Consider the following 20,531-nt stretch of genomic DNA (forward strand, 5'->3'; position numbering starts at 1 on the left):
TCAATTTTTATGTATGATTTGCGACAATTAAATAATTAATTATATAAATAATAATTAATATAAAATCAATAAGAAGCAGATCATAACAGTACGTACGTACGTATGTACGCCCAGCAAAAACTACTGGACTGATTTCGATCAAATTCGGTATGAGTAAGTTTAAGAGAATTTTGTCAAGAAACTAAGCTTTTGAAAAAAACCTCTCAAAGGGAGGCCGAAATAGGGGGTTATTTGGGGCCCATTTTTGCAAATTTTGATCGAAACGAATGAAATTTAACTTAAAGTTAGCTGATCGATAGGTAAATAGAAATACGGAATTTGACATTTTCAAATCCAAAATGGCGGCCAGCATGGCCGACCGCCCACCCGATACATTTCCCTACCAATCTAAAAACTTGTTTAAGATAAATTTAATTTGAAAAAACGTTTATATAGCCTAAAGATGGGGCTATAACAAGAATATTATCGTTTTTCAGAAAAAGTTATGGGTTGCCTATATTTACGGGGTCAAAATTTGACATAACTTTCAACAAGATTTTCTCAAAAATGGCTCCAAGGAATTTGTTTATTTTTTGATATATTTTTGATATCCTATCGGTAAATTGAATAACATTAGTCAGATTTCTTAACTCCTCACAGGAGGGGAGTTATGAATTTTTTATAAAAAAATATTCGAGTGCCCGTAACTTCCTCTGTAATAGAAACTAAAATTTGAAATTTGGCAGACGTATATAGTACTTTATTATCTATTAGCACAATAAATTTTACCCACAATATGGCTTCCGGTTGAACCGGAAATGAAAAAAAATCTTAATTTTTTAGATACGCCCTGTATATTTTTATATATTTTGAAAGAATGTAAAATTACCTTTCCAATGACATAAAACTCGTTGCTGTAACTGAAAAACTCGAAAAGTTACAGAAAATAGAAATTTTGCTAGAATCTTGTGTGTGTCCCCTCTCATGCGATCATAGCAGAGCATTATTATAGGGCAGTCAATGAGGGTATTTGGCTCCGATTTCCATCCTATTACATCGATGTACTTGATATTTTCACAGTAAGTAGGGAATAGCTCAAGAAACAGAATCTACCCTATATACTATGGCGCTTTTATCTTGGGACAATTCCCACCCCTTCAAGGGGGTGGAAAATTTGTTGGTCAAAATAAGCATGGAAGTGGCTAGAGAACCTATTTTTAAGCAAAAACTGATCTATACTTTTTTTTGAGAACTCAATACTTTTTGAGTTATGCGTAGTTGAAAATTGGCCATTTTCATTTAAAAATGATACGTTTTCGGACGGTTTTTTGTGAATACCTTAAAACTATGCATCAAACTAAAAACACTGTATAAAAATTTTTTTAGATTATAAATAACAAAGAGATTCGTTCCTTCGTAAATTTTCTATTTATAATACAAAAAGAGATATGGTAGGTAAAAAGAGTTTGTTTTTTGGTGCATGCTCAAAGTGCTCATGCTTTTGTAGTGTTTGAAAAGGCCTTTAAAACGAGCACCGTTAAATGTCGGTTACATTCAAACTAAGCGAGATATGGTGCAAAAAAATATATGACTAATGTACTTTAAGGAAAAATGAGAAGTACATACATTTAACCCCTCATCCACCAGAATTTAAATGCATTGTTTTTCTTTTGCAATACCTCTTAATATAGTGTTATTTCTTCTTTCAAAAAGTTCGACGGGTGAAAAAATAATTTTCTTAAAATTCTTCCTTTTCTCCATGCAATTCGAAAATAAAAATGTTCTATCCCCGAGAAGTGATGGGAACCGCCCCCATGATAAAAGCGCCATAGTATATAGTATATAGGATAGACTTTGAATTAGGAGATTGGGCTTTGGGCTACTCTCAAAATTTCATTAAAATCCATGCAGTAAAATGCAAATATTGTAAACTATTAATTTCTCAGAAAAATGAACTAATTTGTAATGAAAGTATGACTAATATTCTATTGATTTATGCAATAATCTATAGTGTGTCCCCGAACATTTTCTCAAATGCAGGAATTAATGATGCGTAGAACCATAAAATATTTTCAAGTATACAAGGTGTTTCTAAAATATCAAAATAACGAGTAACTTTGTTATTTTTATAGAATGCTGGTATCTAGTACGATAACGATAATAGATCGGTACGATAAAGTTCTCGGGCGGCCCTTCCGTCCAGCGTTTCTTTCAAAAGTATTACATAATAAGGTTTATTGTTTTTTCTGTCATGATCTATGTTTCTACGCAGTATTGGCCGTATTCTGCTCCGTATTGTTTGCTATTGGTCGTATAATGGTTTTATCTATTTTAAACTTTATTTTTCTATGGATGTCTTTGGATCCAAATACCAACGACAGAGAGAAGTAAGCTTGCTAGTAAGCATTATCCTTTTCCATATTTCCTCCTCTTCGCTTTCGAGCGAACTGAGACTGAGGTCTCCCACCACAATCCCGACTTCTCCTGAGACCCTGAACAATTACTTTGTAAATGTGGCAAAAAATTTAACAAATACTATACCTCCTTCTCAGGATCCGATTTCATATCTATCTCATAGGAATGTAAATAGTTTCTTTTTTACACCCATAGTATTAGGTGAACTACGCTCTACAATAAATGACATTAAAAATAAATCGTCATCTGGGACTGATGGCCTCACTCTTAAAATGTTTTCTGCTCTACCTGATTGCACTTTAAACCATCTTACTACCATAATAAACAGGTCATTCGAAACTGAAGTTTTTCCAAGCTGCCTTAAGACAGCGATAATTATTCCTATACACAAAGGAGGCGATAAAGATCTTGCTTCGAATTATCGCCCTATTGCACTCCTGCCCACGTTGTCGAAGATAATTGAAAGTCTGGTAAAAAAAAGAATCTTATCTTTTCTGTTAAAATACAAATTGCTTACTCCACATCAATTTGGATTCCTGAGTGACAAATGCACGAATGATGCTATGTTCTTCCTTTTCGATCATGTTTACTCCAGTCTAAACAACCATCACTCTACAGCAACAATTTTCTGTGATTTCTCTAAAGCATTCGATTGTGTAAACCATAACATCTTGACTGACAAATTACAGCACTATGGATTTAGGGGAAAGGCTCTTAAATGGCTTAAATCATATCTTAATAAAAGAAGTCAGTTTGTAAGGGTTGACACGAAGACGTCTTCTTGCATGTCATTAGAATGTGGGGTTCCTCAGGGTTCAGTTCTAGGCCCTATATTGTTTCTGATATACATAAATGACATCTCTAGTCTGAACATTAAAGGTAAAATATGTCTCTTTGCAGATGATACTAGTATTACTTGGAGTAACACGGATATTATGGATCTTCGCAATACCATAGCTACAGACCTAGTCACTATTAAATCGTGGTGCGATTCGAATCTCCTGTTATTTAACGTTTCTAAAACCAAAGTCCTACCTTACAACAGTATGATGCAACCTTTAGTACTTAATAACAACAGTCTAGAGGTAGTTGAATCGGTGAAGTTCTTAGGGCTTATTGTGGATAAGTCTCTAAAATGGAACTTGCACATTGATGCCTTACACAGAAAATTAAGTTCTGCTTGTTTTGCGCTAAGATCAGTTGCTACGGAAATGAATTTGTCAACATCTAGGACCGTTTATTATGCCCTTTTTGAGTCTCATCTTCGGTACGCCCTTCCATTCTGGGGTACGTGTTGTGCGACTCAATTTGAGCGTATTTTTAAACTACAAAAGAGAGCTCTTCGTTACTCCCTGAGACTCAATAGCAGAGTTCATTGCCAAGAATTCTTTAAAAAATTTAAAATATTAACTCTTCCTTCTTTGTTTGTTTTTGAATCCGTTTGTTTAATCCGCAAACATGCATCAGAAGGTCCAGAGAGACCCACTCACAACTATCCCCTTAGAAACGTGGAGCATAATCTTTATCTGCCAACCCCACGGTCTGAGCTGGTTAAGTGCTCTATACTATACAATTCGAGAAAAATGTACCATCACCTGCCATATAACATCAAATCTATTGCAGCATTTCCCGCTTTTCGCAAGGCCTTGAAAGCTTATTTGCTGGAGAGAGCTTTTTATACAGTGAATGACTTTTTTATAAACGATTTGAATTCAGCAAATTGACTTGCAGGATTATTACTTTCGAGTACTTTTATATATATTTGCAGCGGCATAGAACTTTTAATTTACTTTCCCTTTCCCTTTTCCTCGTTCGCCTTCTTTTTGCTCTGACGTTGTATACATATTGTTTGCAAAATTTTTAATTTTTAATTTTTTAATGTGTACTTAATAACTATAAAATTATATTAAGTAGTATAACTCACGCCATTTACTTGGTGTCTGTTTCTGTTTTGTTTGTAGTTTTTTATTATTTTTTGTTTTTTATTGTATTTTTTTATTTTGTATAAGCTTTGTCCACAAATTGGTAAATTTTTTTGACAATAAAGCATACCTTACTTACTTACTTAGTCCCCAGTTATCTGTACGCCCACGTATGTGATAGTTGATTATAGTTACTTTCGAGTATTCGTTACAAATCGTTACTTTTGTATAAAGTAATCATTTAAAGTATTCGTTACTTTGATTACTTTTGTAACTTTTGTATTTGAGTACCTGTAATCATATCAAGAATCGCATTTCTCAGTATTTGGTATAAGTATAAAATCCGATATAACGACCTTCACCGATCTATTTAATGGATAGAAATTAAATGATATGTGATTGTTCTGTCATTGCTGCTCCACCATATCAGTAATCTCGAGTAATCTGTTTGCATCAATTAGGTGCCAAAAACAAACCCTCGAAACTCTAGACTCTATATGACGTACCTTAGCAGTAACCCTGGGCACCCAGGTGCTTCGGAGGTCGATTCGGATTACAAATTTGTGTTCAGTGACCCCAAATACCCTGAAATAAGAACATCTGGCCCTTAATATGTTGATTTTAACATGTTTATGCATTTTTCGATGCGCTTTATACACTTTAAAATGTAATAGTGCATTTCCACTTATTTTTTTATTGTAGACTTTTTTCCAGACGTCATCCTAATCCTAATAGGCTATTGATTATATTCAAAATAAGATAGCTAAAAGGAACTACAACGTTAACGGGGTTTTATTATTTGATATGGTCAATGGACATCTATATATGAAAAAACCGCGGAGTGCTACCATTTAAAGGGGTGCGTTTTTGAGAAATGGGTGAATTAGTCCCTGGGCACAGGTTACATTAGGGTGAGTTCTATGCACTTTTGGTACAAATACGTCTACATAAAAGTTGTTCCTCGTTAAATTTCCTATCTAAATATAACTTTTTAAAGTCAAAGATACTTTTTTTTACAAAAATATATTCAAAAGAAAAAGCACAAAGAAACCCAAAAGAAAGAAATTTTGTTTCTTGTCCCATAACTTTTATCCACGGGGATATAGGTATAGACATTGCTTCACATAAAAAAAACTTACATATTTTTTCTTTAAAATGATGTTTCGTAGAGGTCATTAGGATTTACAGTTTTCGAAATATGATTTTTTAAAGTTCGCCACTCACAGCAATTTTGGGCAATTTTCCTTGTTATTTCGCAAATATTGTTCTGTAACTTTTTTCTACGTAACTTTAGGTATATGCAATGGTACACGTAATAGGAATAGAAATCCATTACCTTTAAAATGGTCTACTCTATAACGTTGTACCACTTTTTTTAAAGAGATTATGGTTTTTCAAGATTTTATTTATATTATATTATTACTTTTAACGATTTTTTTATAATATAATATAAAAATAAAATAAAATTATTATATAATATATTATATATTATATAATACCTAATATAAAAAAATATTATCTTTTCCATTTTTTTACGATTGTTTTTGAAATTTCTCATTATAATTTTTTTTTGTACATGAATATACTATCTATATATTGCGCAACAAAGAGGGCTTACTTTCTGTTCTTTAAAATGATCTATCATATATATTTAAATACATAATGGAAACCGAGTGATTCTTTGATATTTTCTTCCCTGTATTATTTAAAATTATTTCTTTTCCAAAAATTTCATAAACATTAGTTTTAAAAAACATCACTTTAGTTAAAATTATTATTACGTTGACATTTAAAAATTTTTCAAAATCAAAGTCCATCTCTTCGTTAGCATTAGCTTCAATATCTTCCTCTGACACCTCAGTTATCTTAGAGTTCCCACAATTAGTACCCATGCACATGCACCCTTTGCAGAATATTGAACAACTTATTCCTATCTTCCTACAACCGCAGTTTTTTGTACATCCTTTGGTACATTTACATGCTATTTTTTCAAGCAAAGCTTGTGGTGCAGGAGCTTTGACAGTAAATATTGGAATTAATCCATATTTTGGAGTTTGCCCGGTCGAGTCAAGTGGATCCAAAGTATTACCTATAAAAAATAAGATTCAATCATAACACACAATCACATAAAAAAGTTATAATGAGGAATTTAAAAAATAATCCTAAAATCAAAAATCGTTGCAAGTACTTATTACAATTTGAAAAAGCATATCTTATTCAAAAAAACCCTAGAATTTTTTATAATACACCATTTTAAAGTAAACAGAATAAGCTTTTTTTTATTATATAATATATACCATATAGAAAAAAAGTTATAGTGGGAAATTTAAAAAATAATCGTAAAAAATATAAAACTCGTTAAAAGTATAAAGTCTTGAAAAAGATAACCTCTTTAAAAGAAGTCGTACAACATTATACTGTAGACCATTTTAAAGGTAATTGATTTTTATTCCTCTTACATGTACCATTGCATATACGTAAAGTTACGTAGAAAAAAGTTACAGAACAATATTTGCGAAATAACAAGGAAAATTGCCCAAAATTGCTGTGAGCGGCGAACTTTGAAAAATCATATTTTAAAAACTGTAAATCCTAATGACCTCTACCAAACATCATTTTAAAGAGAAAATATGTAAGTTTTTTTCTGTGAAGCAATGTCTATACCTATATCCCCGTGGACAAAAGTTATGGGACAAAAAACAAAATTTCTTTCTTTTGGGTTTCTTTGTGCTTTTTCTTTTGAATATATTTTTGTAAAAAAAAGTATCTTTCATTTTAAAAAGTTATATTTAGATAGCAAATTTAACCAGGAACAATTTTTATGTAGACGTGTTTGTACCAAAAGTGCATAGAACTCACCCTTATGTAACCTGTGCCCAGGGACTAATTCACCCATTTCTCAAAAACGCACCCCTTTAAATGGTAGCACTCCGCGGTTTTTTCATATATAGAGATTCATTGACCATATGAAATAATAAAACCCCGTTAACGTTGTAGTTCCTTTCTATAGTACATAATTAATAGCCTATAAATACAATGCAAAAAGTTGTAAGTCTCTATATACCTTGGTTCGTCCACATAAGTAGGAATAACAATTTTTAATTTTCTTGTTTTTGTAAAGAATATTTTAGTTCATTTTCTTTTCAATATTATGGGACACCCCGTATATACGAGTAGGCCAATACCTAATTCAGTGAGTATGTATTAATTTTTATCATTATTTTCAAGCAAAAACCTTAAAGTTTTTTGTATGTAATTACCTGCCTACTCGCCTCATTTTAAAAAGACAATTCGCCAACCAACTCTCTTGGTTAACAGTCACTTACAATCATTCCGAAAAGTGTATAGAAACTCAATATAGTCCTCGCGAGTGATTTATACTTTATACTACTCAGCAATAGCAGTACGAAAAATAGCAGGCCTGCTCCAGCTTGTGCAACGAGAAATGACAAGGTAGGAAATATTTTTATTACAATTTACTTTAAGGTCTGGTTTTTTTACTGTTATTTTTTTTTTATTCTATTTTAAATTCACCCTATGCTAAACAGTCCACTAATAAAGCTCACTGAGTTAGTAATCTCCTCCAAGATGATTTATTGGTCCTTCGAGCCGGATAGATCCATTTTCTATATTTTTTTCTTGCATTTTTCATTTTTCTAAGAGGGTAATATAGTCGGGGAAAGTTTCTTTTAAACCTGAATTGTTTGATTTTATTGTCATACTTTGCTAATTTACAGAGATCAGAATCAAATTCAGGTTATTTAACCGCATTTCCTTGGACTTTATTTTTTTGTTATTCTTTAACATAAGGCGATAAAATATTCTTTACAAAATTAAAATCACGTATTAATTAGTAAATTGGTTTTTTGTTTGTGCCGATCGTTAGTGGTACCTATACCTCAGTTAATGTTGTTTTTTAAGTAAAAAAGGAACACATTAATGTAAAAGTAATTATTATTAAATTGTCAACGTCGGCCAATAGACAAATTTTGTTATAATAATTATTATACAGGTTGACTCTATTATAGATGAAACTGTGTGTTTATTTTACACAGTAATTTTTATTTAAAGGGTTTATGTTTTATAATTATTTTTTGTCTATAAATATTCAAATAGCAGAGGACATAGTTTTCTATTTTATTAGCACAAAGTTCGATTGTATTTTATTAATTTTCGTGTGGTGAACCTATTTTATTTCCTAACGCTAATTTCATATTTTTCTAAATTTATTAATTCTACATTTAAATTTACAAAATGGCAGATAAAATTAAAAAATATCAATCTTTAAGACAAGTTGAAGTGCAACAAATGACTGAAATTCATGCTGTTGCTTTAAAGGTAGCTGCTGACGATAAGAATTTTTACCCGGTTTTGGAAGTTATGTATGAAGGATTGGAAAAAATTCGTGACAATTTTTATGATCTTCATAATAAAATAATTATGTTAGTTTCTGAGCAAGATAATGAGGACGCGCTATTTAAAGTCGAAGATGATTGCCGTAGTAATTTTGACAAATTATATTATAAAATTAAATTAACATACGTGCAAGCCTTTAGAAAATCTTCAACATCAAGTCAGCAAACTACATCAACTTCACAGTCTCAAAATCCTTTACCTATAAATTATTTTAATTTACCGAAACCGGAATTGCCATCTTTCAGTGGAAAAATAACTGAATTTAGAAGTTTTATAGATCAGTTTGATGCTCGCGTTCATACTCTTACTTACTTACAACCAATTGACAAATTTAATTTGTTACTATCGTGTTTAAAGGGTGCAGCGCGCGATGCTGTGGATCATATTGACATCACAGCAAACAATTATCCAATTGCCTATGATCTGCTTTGTGAAAGGTTTAATAATGTTAGGGTAATCGCTGCCAATTTATGGAATAACCTTGAAAGTTCACCACAACTGACTTCAGAAGATCCAAAAGAACTACGCAAGTTGTTAGATACATTTTCGAAAAATGTGGCATCTCTAAATAAGCTAGGACTACCCACAGTACATTGGGATTTTATACTTGTTCAAATGATTTTAAAACGATTAACTGTTTCTTTAGTAACACTAACACGTTTTGAGCTTTTTCATAATAATTCAACCATCCCAAGCTATAAAAAACTGATTGATTTTTTAAATCAAAGTTGTCTCGCTTTAGATAATATTGATTTTCACACTAAACCAAAATCTAACTTTTCTAAAAAACCTAATTCTTCCAAATCTACATCATTGCTTGCTCAAACAGAACCTGAACCAAAATGTTCTATCTGTAAAACTAATGATACCCATGCCATTTATAAATGCTCCGTTTTTTTGGCAAAATCTCCTGTAGATCGATTTCAATTAATAAAAAAGAACAAGATGTGTATTAACTGTCTTGGATCACATCGTTCTAGCCTATGCAAATCTACATGGACTTGTCACTCGTGCCATAAAAAACATCATACAATCCTTTGCTTCTCCTCTTCTAAGAAAGAAGAGAATGTTCAAGATTCGGCGGCATCCACTTTAAATTCAACGACTGGATCATCCGTTTCTGTGTGTTTTTCTTCCGCTGATAAAAGTACTTTGCTTTCCACTGCATGTATTGAGGTGCTTGATTGTCACGGTAACTACCAACCTGTTAGGTGTCTGTTAGATTCGGGAAGCATGACGTCCTTCATCTGTCAAAAGACCCTTAGGCGTTTAGGTTTACGTCCCATGAAAACTTCAGCTAACATCCAAGGATTAGGTTCTATGCAGTCGAACACTAATTTAGGTGGGGTTACCATTTCTTTTAAACCAGTACGTAAATCTTCTCCTATTTTGACAACCGATGCGTTAGTCTTGACAAAAATATGTGAGGATCAGCCTTTATGTAATTTAGAAGTTAATACTTGGCCCCATATTGCTAATTTAAAGTTAGCAGATGATAACTTCTTTCGTAGAGGATCCATAGACATTCTTTTAGGAGCTGATGTATTCTCTACCATTCTTTTGGATGGACGTATTTACGGCAATCAAGATGAACCTGATGCAATTAATACTATATTTGGCTATGTGCTTATGGGAAAAGTAAATATTTCAAAGGCACCTACTCTTACGTCTTTATTTTGCCAAGTTGAAGATACGGTTTCTTTGGATCAGCAAATAAAGAAATTCTGGGAATTAGAAGCAGTCCCTGAAGTTTTTTGCTTAGCTCCTGATGACGCTAAAGTGGAAAATATGTTTATGAATACTTATACGCGTGAACAATCAGGACGCTTTGTAGTAGATCTACCCTTTAAGGAAGAAAATCCTGTCTTTCCTAATATTAGATCACTTGCTCTTAGTAGGTTTTATTCATTAGAAAGAAGGCTTCAAAAATCTCCTGAACTTTATGACCAATACCGCACCTTTATGAAGGAATTTGTTGAGCTCGGTCACATGGAACCTGTCCCATTGAATAACTTCGATTCACCTTATGTTTACTATTTATCGCATCATTGTGTTTTAAGACCTGAAAGTCTAACAAGTAAATTAAGGGTCGTTTTTAATGGTTCCGGGCATCTTCCAAATCAACCCTCACTCAATGACAAATTATTCACTGGTCCTAAGCTTCAGACTGACATCTGTACAATTTTGATTAATTTTCGATTGCATGGTTATGTAATTACGGCCGATATTTCTAAAATGTATAGGCAAATTTTAATTAATCCTACTCAAACAGATTATCAAAGAGTACTTTGGCGTTCTAATAATTCTGAACCTGTTCGAGATCTTCGTATCAACAGAGTTGTTTATGGTCTCTCTTGTTCTCCTTATCTTGCTATTAGATGTCTACATCAGTTGGCTAATGATGACGGGGATTCGTTTCCTCTAGCAGCCGAGGCACTTAAAACTGGAACCTACGTTGATGATATCGTTTCTTCCTGTCCTAGTTTCGAAAATGCCTTAGCACTAAGAGACGAACTTATTGCCTTACTTGCCAAAGGAGGTTTTGAGTTGAAAAAATGGTCCAGTAATGTACCCGATTTATTGAAAGGATTAGCTGTATCAGATTTAGCAATAAAACCTCTTACATTTAATGATGGTATTTCGTCCAAAACACTTAAAGTATTAGGGTTGGAATGGGACGCTTCTTCGGATACATTTGCTCTTAAAGTTCAAGTTTTAGACTCTTCTTGTACAAAACGTCATCTTTTGTCCAATTTAGCAAAAATATTTGATCCTCTTGGATTTTTATCTCCAATAACATTTCTAATTAAACACCTTATTCAAAGAACATGGACTCAAAAGATTGGTTGGGATGATGCTCCATCAAAAGAAATTATCCGTTTGTGGAAAAAATACATTGATGATGTAGCATATTTGAGTAAATTAAATTTACCTCGTCGTTTATTAATTGACGATATTTTACGCTTAGAAGTTCACTGTTTTGGTGACGCTAGCGAGAAAGGTTACTGCGCTGTCTTGTACTTTCGATGCTTATCACCTTCAGGCCAACCTTTTGTTTCTTTTGTTATAGCTAAATCTAAGGTCGCACCCATTAATAAGGGACTTACTATTCCAAGATTAGAATTGTCTGCTGCGGTTTTAGTGGCTCGACTAGTCTCCTTTGTTTCTTCTGTTATTAAAGATAAAGTAGAAATCAAGGAAATATACTGTTATTCTGATTCTGCTGTTACATTACGTTGGTTACAATCTTCCCCTCATCAGTGGAAAACTTTTGTGAGCAATAGAGTAGCTTATGTGCAGGAACGAGTAACTTCTTCATGTTGGCACTATGTTCCTTCTGAAGAAAATCCTGCTGACATTGGTTCAAGGGGTTGCTTACCCTCTGAGATAATTAACTGTTCCAAATGGTGGGCGGGGCCAACCTTCTTACAATCTGATCCGCTAACGTTCTTTGAACTTAATTCAAAGGAGTCTACTAATGTAAATTTGGAAGTGCGGACTGTCGCATTGATTGCTGAAATTCCCAATAATTTTTTAGATATTTTATTGGATCGTCATTCGTCTTTAAATAGGTGTGTTCGATGTTTGTGTTACATTATTCGTTTTTTCCATTATGTAACCAAAAACCGATATGGTAATCTGGATATAGGTTGTTTAAGTTTATTGGAGCAACATAACTCCTTACTGGGTTTTGTTAAACGAACACAGCAGATCTTTTTTAATACTTTAATAAATTTTATCCAAGATAAACAGCTGCTTCCAAAAAATTTAAGAAAGCTTTCACCTTTTATCGATGCAAAGGGAATTCTACGTGTAGGTAGTCGCCTAGCTAATGCGCCCATTTCGTATGATCGCAAATTTCCGGCATTACTTCCTAACAGTTGTAAATTAACTGATATGATTATTGAATCTACTCATCTGCAATATCTACACGCCGGGCTTCAAACTGTTCAATACCTAATTTCTCAGCGTTTTTGGATTATATCTTCCAAACGAGCCATTCGTAGAGTACTGTCTAAATGTGTTAAATGTTTTAAGGTGAATCCTTTGTCTCCAGTTCCGTTAATGGGAAATCTACTGCTAGCTCGAATATCTCAACTAAAACCTTTCAGTAATGTTGGAGTTGATTTTGCGGGCCCTTTTCCTATAAGAGCTTCCAAACTTCGAAAGTCTCAAACTCTTAAAGCGTATTTGTCGCTTTTTATTTGTTTCTCAACAAAAGCTCTTCATTTAGAGCTCGTATCTGATTTATCCACTGACGCGTTTTTAGCTGCGTTTAAGCGATTTGTCAGTCGCAGAGGCCGATGTCAACATGTTTATAGTGACAATGGCACTAACTTTGTTGGAGCCAGAGCAGAACTTAACAGGTTGGCATCACAAGCTGCTTCTCATGAATCTATTCAATGGCATCTCATTCCCCCTTCTTCTCCACACTTTGGAGGTTTATGGGAATCTAATATTAAGTCGGTAAAGGGTCATTTAATTCGCACAATTGGAGAACAAGTACTAACTTTTGAAGAGTTATATACTATTTTTTCTCAAATTGAGGCCATCATGAATTCGAGGCCAATATGCCCGTTAAGTTCAGACCCAAACGATCTTAGTGCGTTAACTCCAGGACATTTTTTGACCATGGAGCCTTTGAGTGCTCCGCCCGAAGAAACGTTGCTCGATGTTCCGCACAATCGGTTGAATCGTTGGCAATTATTAAATAAGTTGCACCAACAGATTTGGGAACGGTGGTCTAAGGAGTACCTCCAAACTCTTCATCAAAGGGCTAAATGGAATTCTCCGTCTCCAAACGTCCAACTAGGTACCTTAGTGGTAATCCGCCAAAATAATATTCCCCCGCTACAATGGCCTTTGGGCCGTATAATTGAGGTTCATCCTGGATCTGATGGTATAGTTAGAGTGGCCACAGTGAAAACTAATAGTGGTATATATAAACGCTCTATAGTAAAATTATGTCCTTTGCCTTTTGAGCCGTAACAATACTGCGTATTGTGGTGGGCGGTTGTGGTTCGTCCACATAAGTAGGAATAACAATTTTTAATTTTCTTGTTTTTGTAAAGAATATTTTAGTTCATTTTCTTTTCAATATTATGGGACACCCCGTATATACGAGTAGGCCAATACCTAATTCAGTGAGTATGTATTAATTTTTATCATTATTTTCAAGCAAAAACCTTAAAGTTTTTTGTATGTAATTACCTGCCTACTCGCCTCATTTTAAAAAGACAATTCGCCAACCAACTCTCTTGGTTAACAGTCACTTACAATCATTCCGAAAAGTGTATAGAAACTCAATATAGTCCTCGCGAGTGATTTATACTTTATACTACTCAGCAATAGCAGTACGAAAAATAGCAGGCCTGCTCCAGCTTGTGCAACGAGAAATGACAAGGTAGGAAATATTTTTATTACAATTTACTTTAAGGTCTGGTTTTTTTACTGTTATTTTTTTTTTATTCTATTTTAAATTCACCCTATGCTAAACAGTCCACTAATAAAGCTCACTGAGTTAGTAATCTCCTCCAAGATGATTTATACCTTCTATATTTAAAAATATATTTATTCCTGTGTTTTTAGCGTTAAGTGCCCTGGTCTAATAAAAACAATGCCATACCTACATGTAAAATTAATATTTTCCGGTCAATCTAACCTATTTTTTTCTAGGCCTGATAAGAATATTTATTATTAAAATCTAATGTGTTGCATTTTTATTTTCAAAAGAAGTAACATCTCTGAAGTTCTGTGAATTATCTACCTCGACAAATCGTATAGACATCTGTTTCTGGGTGCATGCTTTGTTAAATGATATACCTCCCTCTGTTTCAGCTACTTCTCAGCGCCCTGTAAACCTGTAAAACTCTTCATAGGCTTCGCCCTTCATAGATAATATTTTAGTTAACTGTACTCCGATATCAACCGAGTAGTTACAATACTCCAAATCAAAATAGGTACTCGCTGTGATACGATTGGTGCGAAGTAACGAAGTAGTCAGAGTAATCAAAGTAACGATTTACCTCTCTTACTCCAGAAAGCCACTGCGCATCCGATAGAAAAAATATTCTAATTCGGATTTTTTGCACAATCTTACTCAAAAAGGACTCCTTTTAACAAATTTGCATGTTGCCAGGACCAGAAGGTAGTCAAAAATTTTTTAAACGTTTTTTTTTTTTTGTTTTTTTCCTAAAATTAGTTTTTTGCATGGAAAAAAGTTTTTTTAGGTTTTTTGGATCATTCCAAACAGAAAAGATCTTTAGTGACTTTTCTCTAAAAATGATAGTTTTTGACATATAAGCGATTAAAAATTGAAAAATTGCGAAATCGGCCATTTTTAACCCTCAAAAACTATGTGAAAAACTGAAAATTTTAATGTTGCCAAGGTAGGTAGATATTCTTTAAACATCGATTGATGAAATCCCGAAGAGTTTTTTGCAACACAATATTCAAAACTCCTTTGTTTTTTAAATGCTAATCAAGCGTGCGCGACACTATTTTCCACCGACAGTATGGTGCAAATGAAAGGAATAAATTTGTTATTTCGTAAACCGGCGACTTTAAGAAAAAATCACGAAACAGGTCGATTTTTATTTTTAAGTTATGATATTGTGGCATATATATACTAGTGACGTCATCCATCTGGACGTGATGACGTAATCGATGATTTTTTAAATGAGAATAGGGGTCGTGTGCTAGCTCATTTGAAAGGTTCTTCAATTCTCTATTCAGTAATATAATCATTTACATAATTATTTATACAGGGTGTCCAAAAATTTTTATTAAATTAAATTATTTGACAAAAAAAGAAGTAGAAGGACACCCTGTATAAATAATTATGTAAATGTTTACATTACTGAATAGAGAATTGAAGGTCCTTTCAAATGAGCTACCACACGACCCCTATTCTCATTTAAAAAAATCATCGATTACGTCATCACGCCCAGACGTCGCTAGTATATCATATATGCCACAATATCATAACATAAAAATAAAAATCTACCTGTTTCGGGACTTTTCCTTAAATTCGCCGGTTTACGAATTAACGAATTTATTCCTTTCATTTGCACCATACTGTCGGTGGAAAATAGTGTCGTGCACGCTTGATTAGCAATTAAAAATCAAAGGAGTTTTGAATATTGTGTTGCAATGCAAAAAACTCTTCGGGATTTCATCAATCGATGATTAAAGAATATCTACCTACCTTGGCAACATTCAAATTTTCAGTATTTCACTAGTTTTTGAGGGTTAAAAATGGCCGATTTCGCAATTTTTCAATTTTTAATCTTTAATTTTTAATATGTCAAAAACTATAATTTTTAGAGAAAAGTCACTAAAGACTTTTTCTGTTTGGAATGATCCAAAAAACCTAAAAAAACTTTTTTCCATGCAAAAAAATTATTTTAGGAAAAAAACAAAAAAAAACGTTTAAAAAATTTTTGACCACCTTTTGGTCCTGGCAACATGCAAATTTGTTAAAAGGAGTCCTTTTTGAGTAAGATTGTGCAAAAAATCCGAATTAGAATATTTTTCCTAGCGGATGCGCAGTGGCTTTCTGGACTATCTGTATATTAATCGTTACTTTCAGTATTCGTAAGTAACGAGTATTTTGTAACGAATAGTTACTTTTTCAACATCACTAGTATGTGAGCCGTTTTACTACTTCAATATTTGTGTCATCTATTGTTAAATTCTGCAAGTTTGGTCGTTTCCTTGTTTGTATTAGAAATTTAGTTTTATCTACATTGATGGCTAGCCCTATTTTTTTCGCATTTTCTTCAAGCTCCACATAAAGTTCTGTGATGTCACAATCTACTTAGCCTTCTTCTTCTTTGTGTGCCATGCTTGTTTTAAGCGTGTTTAGTCTTGTTAAACAATAAATTCTTGGTGTAACCTATACTTATAGTTCATTTCTTTTGTCTGATACTTGTTACATTCTTAATCAAACCAAACCACTTTTCTCTTTTTTAGCCGTTTCCCAAGTTATCCTCTTAATCTTATTCCATTCATCTTCTATTATTTCCTCTTCTGTTATAAGAGTTCTCTATTCAATTCTAGCAATCGCTTTTCTATTTCTGAATTTTCCAGGTTGTCCAGTCTTAATTGTTCCGCGTTTGTTTGTTTGTTCTTCTGTCTGCTAATACGGTATTTAAATCTTAAATTGTTACTATTTATATTTTTTGCAGACTTATCCTAGCGAGCTGATCGAAATCGTCGTCAAAGGTGTACCCTCTATGCACATATCCTTAGACTTTTTGCAAGAATTGATGCAGCAACCAAGCCTCAACAAACAGATCTTTGGAATCCAGTTACTTTCCTATATAAGTTTGCAGTATGCTTTGCCGAAAAGTCTGAATTTGTGTGTTACGGCGTTAAATCTACTATACGCTCTTATTGGAGGTAAGAAATAATTCTACAATAAAAAAAACTAAGTTTTCAATCTAATAGCACATAAAACAACATCCAAAAATGTTACTCTACATCCTGCCAGATTAAAAACAATGGGAACCTTCTCTGGTAACACCTCCGAGGCTTATACAATAATTGGCAAGCCATAACGGATGCTGAGACTAAGGAAGATGAGGGAATTTTACAATGTATAATTCACGTCCCATCTGCTCAGCGCGGTAAAGTTCCAACGAGAATGGTTCCCTTCGTACTCCAATCAGAGTAAACATGTAAATCAAAAATGAATAACCATTTTCAATTTCGTTGCAACACGAAACTACAGCCGCATCATTATTCCAGTTCAATCAGAGAGTGCAGCAAGCACCTCTACCGGTTTCGAAACTTATTAGTCTCTCATCAGGAGGCACATGCAGGAGTACTTCCTTAGTCTCAGCATCCGTTATGATTTGCAAAAATTGTAGAAGCCTCGGAGGTGTTACCAGAGAAGGTTCCCATTGTTTTTAATCTGGTAGGATGTAGATGGAGATTAACATTTTTGGATGTTGTTTTATGTGCTATTAGATTGAAAACTTATAGTCTGGGCTGATTATCGGAGAATAGACCATTTTTGTGAAAAGTTATTTACCAGCAATTTTATTGCTGGAATCGAATCTTATGATTGTATATATTAATAATATAGATATGCAAAGTCCGCAGATAGTGTGCTACTTTTTTTATAAACAAATTGGCGCCCGAAAATCGTGTTTTTTTCAATTTTTGCTCTATAACTCCAAAGATTTTAACTTTAGACCAAAAACACCCAAATAAAAATTCACCGCAATTAAATTCTGCATAGAGACGTGTTTTTTCCGATTTACTTCGACGAAAACTTTCCCCGGAAAAAGCGGGTTTTTCCAACAAAATCTTTAATTTTCAACTAAACTTTTAGATAAGTAGTTGTTAATCAATAATTAAATAACTTGGTAACGTAAAAGCCCTTTCCGTATATATTATAATTCCAGAAGCCGATGGAAATTGAATGAACAGTTTAGCAACAATTGAAATGTTAATTAAAAATTTACGGTCGATATAATAACGACAATAATTATGATGCATAAGAATAACTATGATTTTTTCATAAAAAGACACTATACCTATCTAATGTAATTAACAGAATTAAAATTGGGCTATTTAAGCGGCCTCAGGAATATTTTAAAATTATAAACAATTTTTTGGCTTATAAACAAATAGCATATCTGGAGAAATGTTAAACTAAATTAAATTGTGAAAACGGTATTCGAAAGACAGCGGCAGGACGCTTCTATTAAAAGAAAAAACGTTTAATTATGACGAGCGGTTCCTGAGATACAACCGGTGAAAGTTGACCGAAATTTACGGCAAAGATATAAACAATAGGATCATAATTTTCAAACCATCACCTTTTTATTTTTGTCCTCTTTCTCCACACCAATTTTCATATCTTTAAAATTCTCATAACATATATTATTATAATAAAGACTATCGATAATACGTGTGAAAATTGCCAAAAATAGCAAAATTCCAATCAAAAATTAGGTCGGAGATAATGTAACCCTCAAAGTTCAAAATCGGTATACGTTAAAAAAAATGCATTTTCTCGGCTTCCCATGGAGCAATTTCCTTCATTCTTTTTTTGTTCCCAAGTAACTCGAGTAGAGCCATCGAACTAACGCATTATTAAATGTCAAACTTGCTTTTGTTTTGTTATAATAAAGTAATTTATTTATTATAACACAATATTTTAATTTGTTTAAATAATTATACAGCTTTCCAATGAGAATATTTATGTTTTTACCTTTAAAAGGTACACTTGTAGTAAGTTTATCTAAAAATAAGCCTACAACTGGAAAAATATGTAATTTTCTGTTCTTATAAATAAATTAATATATTATAACAAAACAGAAGCCAGTTTGACATTTAATAATGCGTTAGTTCGATGGCTCTACTCGAGTTACTTGGGAATAAAAAAAGAATGAAGGAAATTGCTCCATGGGAAGCCGAGAAAATGCATTTTGTTAACGTATACTGATTTTGAACTTTGAGGGTTACATTTTCTCCAACCTAATTTTTGATTGGAATTTTGCTATTTTTGGCAATTTTCACACGTATTATCGATAGTTTTTATTATAATAATATATGTTATGAGGATTTTAAAGATATGAAAATTGCTGTGGAGAAAGAGGACAAAAATAAAAAGGTGATGGTTTGAAAATTATGATCCTATTGTTTATATCTTTTCCGTAAATTCCGGTTAACTTTGACAGGTTGTATCTCAGGAACCACTCGTCATAATTAAACGTTTTTTCTTTTAAAAGAAGCGTCCTACCGCTGTCTTTCGAATACCGTTTTCACAATTTAATTTAGTTTAATATTTCCCGAGATATTCTATTTGTTTATAAACCAAAAAATTGTTTATAATTTTAAAATATTCCTGAGGCCGCTTAAATAGTCCAATTACATTAGATAGGTATAGTGTCTTTTTATGAAAAAATCATAGTTATTCTTATGCATCATAATTATTGTCGTTATTATAGCGACCGTAAGTTTTTAATTAAGATTTTAATTGTTGCTAAACTGTTCATTCAATTTCCATAGGCTTCTGGAATTATAGTATATACGGAAAGGGCTTTTACGTTACCAAGTTATTTAAGTATTGATTAACAACTACTTATCTAAAAGTTTAGTTGAAAATTAAAGATTTTGTTGGAAAAACCCGCTTTTCCGGGGAAAGTTTTCGTCGAAGTAAATCGGAAAAAACACGTCTCTATGCAGAATTTACTTGCGGTGAATTTTTATTTGGGTGTTTTTATAGAGCAAAAATTGAAAAAAACACGATTTTCGGGCGCCATTTTGTTTATAAAAAAAAAGTAGCACACTATCTGCGGACTTTGCATATCTATATTACTAATTCATACAATAATAAGATTCGATTCCAGCAATAAAATTGCTGGTAAATAACTTTTCCTTGTATTTTGCTAATTAGCCCAGAGTATTAGCTTTTTGCTACCAGTTGCCACTAGGGAATCCCTGCCATTTCGTTTGTTGCAATCTGTGACTGCACGCCGGTGTTTGTCCTAGTTGGGTCAGAGACAGCAGCATATCGTCACCCTAATTAGCATACTCCGTAACTCCATTTTTACTCAATTTGTGAATATATGTGCCATCTGTTTGTAAATGATTTTTTTTTATTTTTAACGAAATTAAGTAATTAAGTATTTTAAGCAAATCTTCTAACTCCACCTAAATGTAGAAACTAAATGTAAGTGAAAAAGAAAACCTTGTAACTCCGTATCAGCTTTTTTTGCGTCTCATGAACAATTTGTCGTTTTGGAGTTACGAGTTTTGCTAATTAGGATGACGATATGTGCT

The 20,531-nt window shown here is 32.9% G+C and overlaps 1 protein-coding gene across 1 annotated transcript in view; it reads left to right on the forward strand.

Annotated features, from left to right (window-relative positions):
* The window catches only part of LOC126881762 (integrator complex subunit 2), a 53,765-nt gene that overhangs the window by 29,001 nt on the left and 4,233 nt on the right, over window positions 1–20,531 (forward strand). The window contains exon 13 of the mRNA XM_050646239.1: window positions 16,922–17,135. Coding sequence (XP_050502196.1) covers window positions 16,922–17,135 — 214 coding nt within the window. The remainder of the gene's footprint in view (window positions 1–16,921; window positions 17,136–20,531) is intronic.

This window comes from Diabrotica virgifera, chromosome 3, assembly GCF_917563875.1.
Source record: "Diabrotica virgifera virgifera chromosome 3, PGI_DIABVI_V3a".
NCBI lineage: Eukaryota > Metazoa > Arthropoda > Insecta > Coleoptera > Chrysomelidae > Diabrotica > Diabrotica virgifera.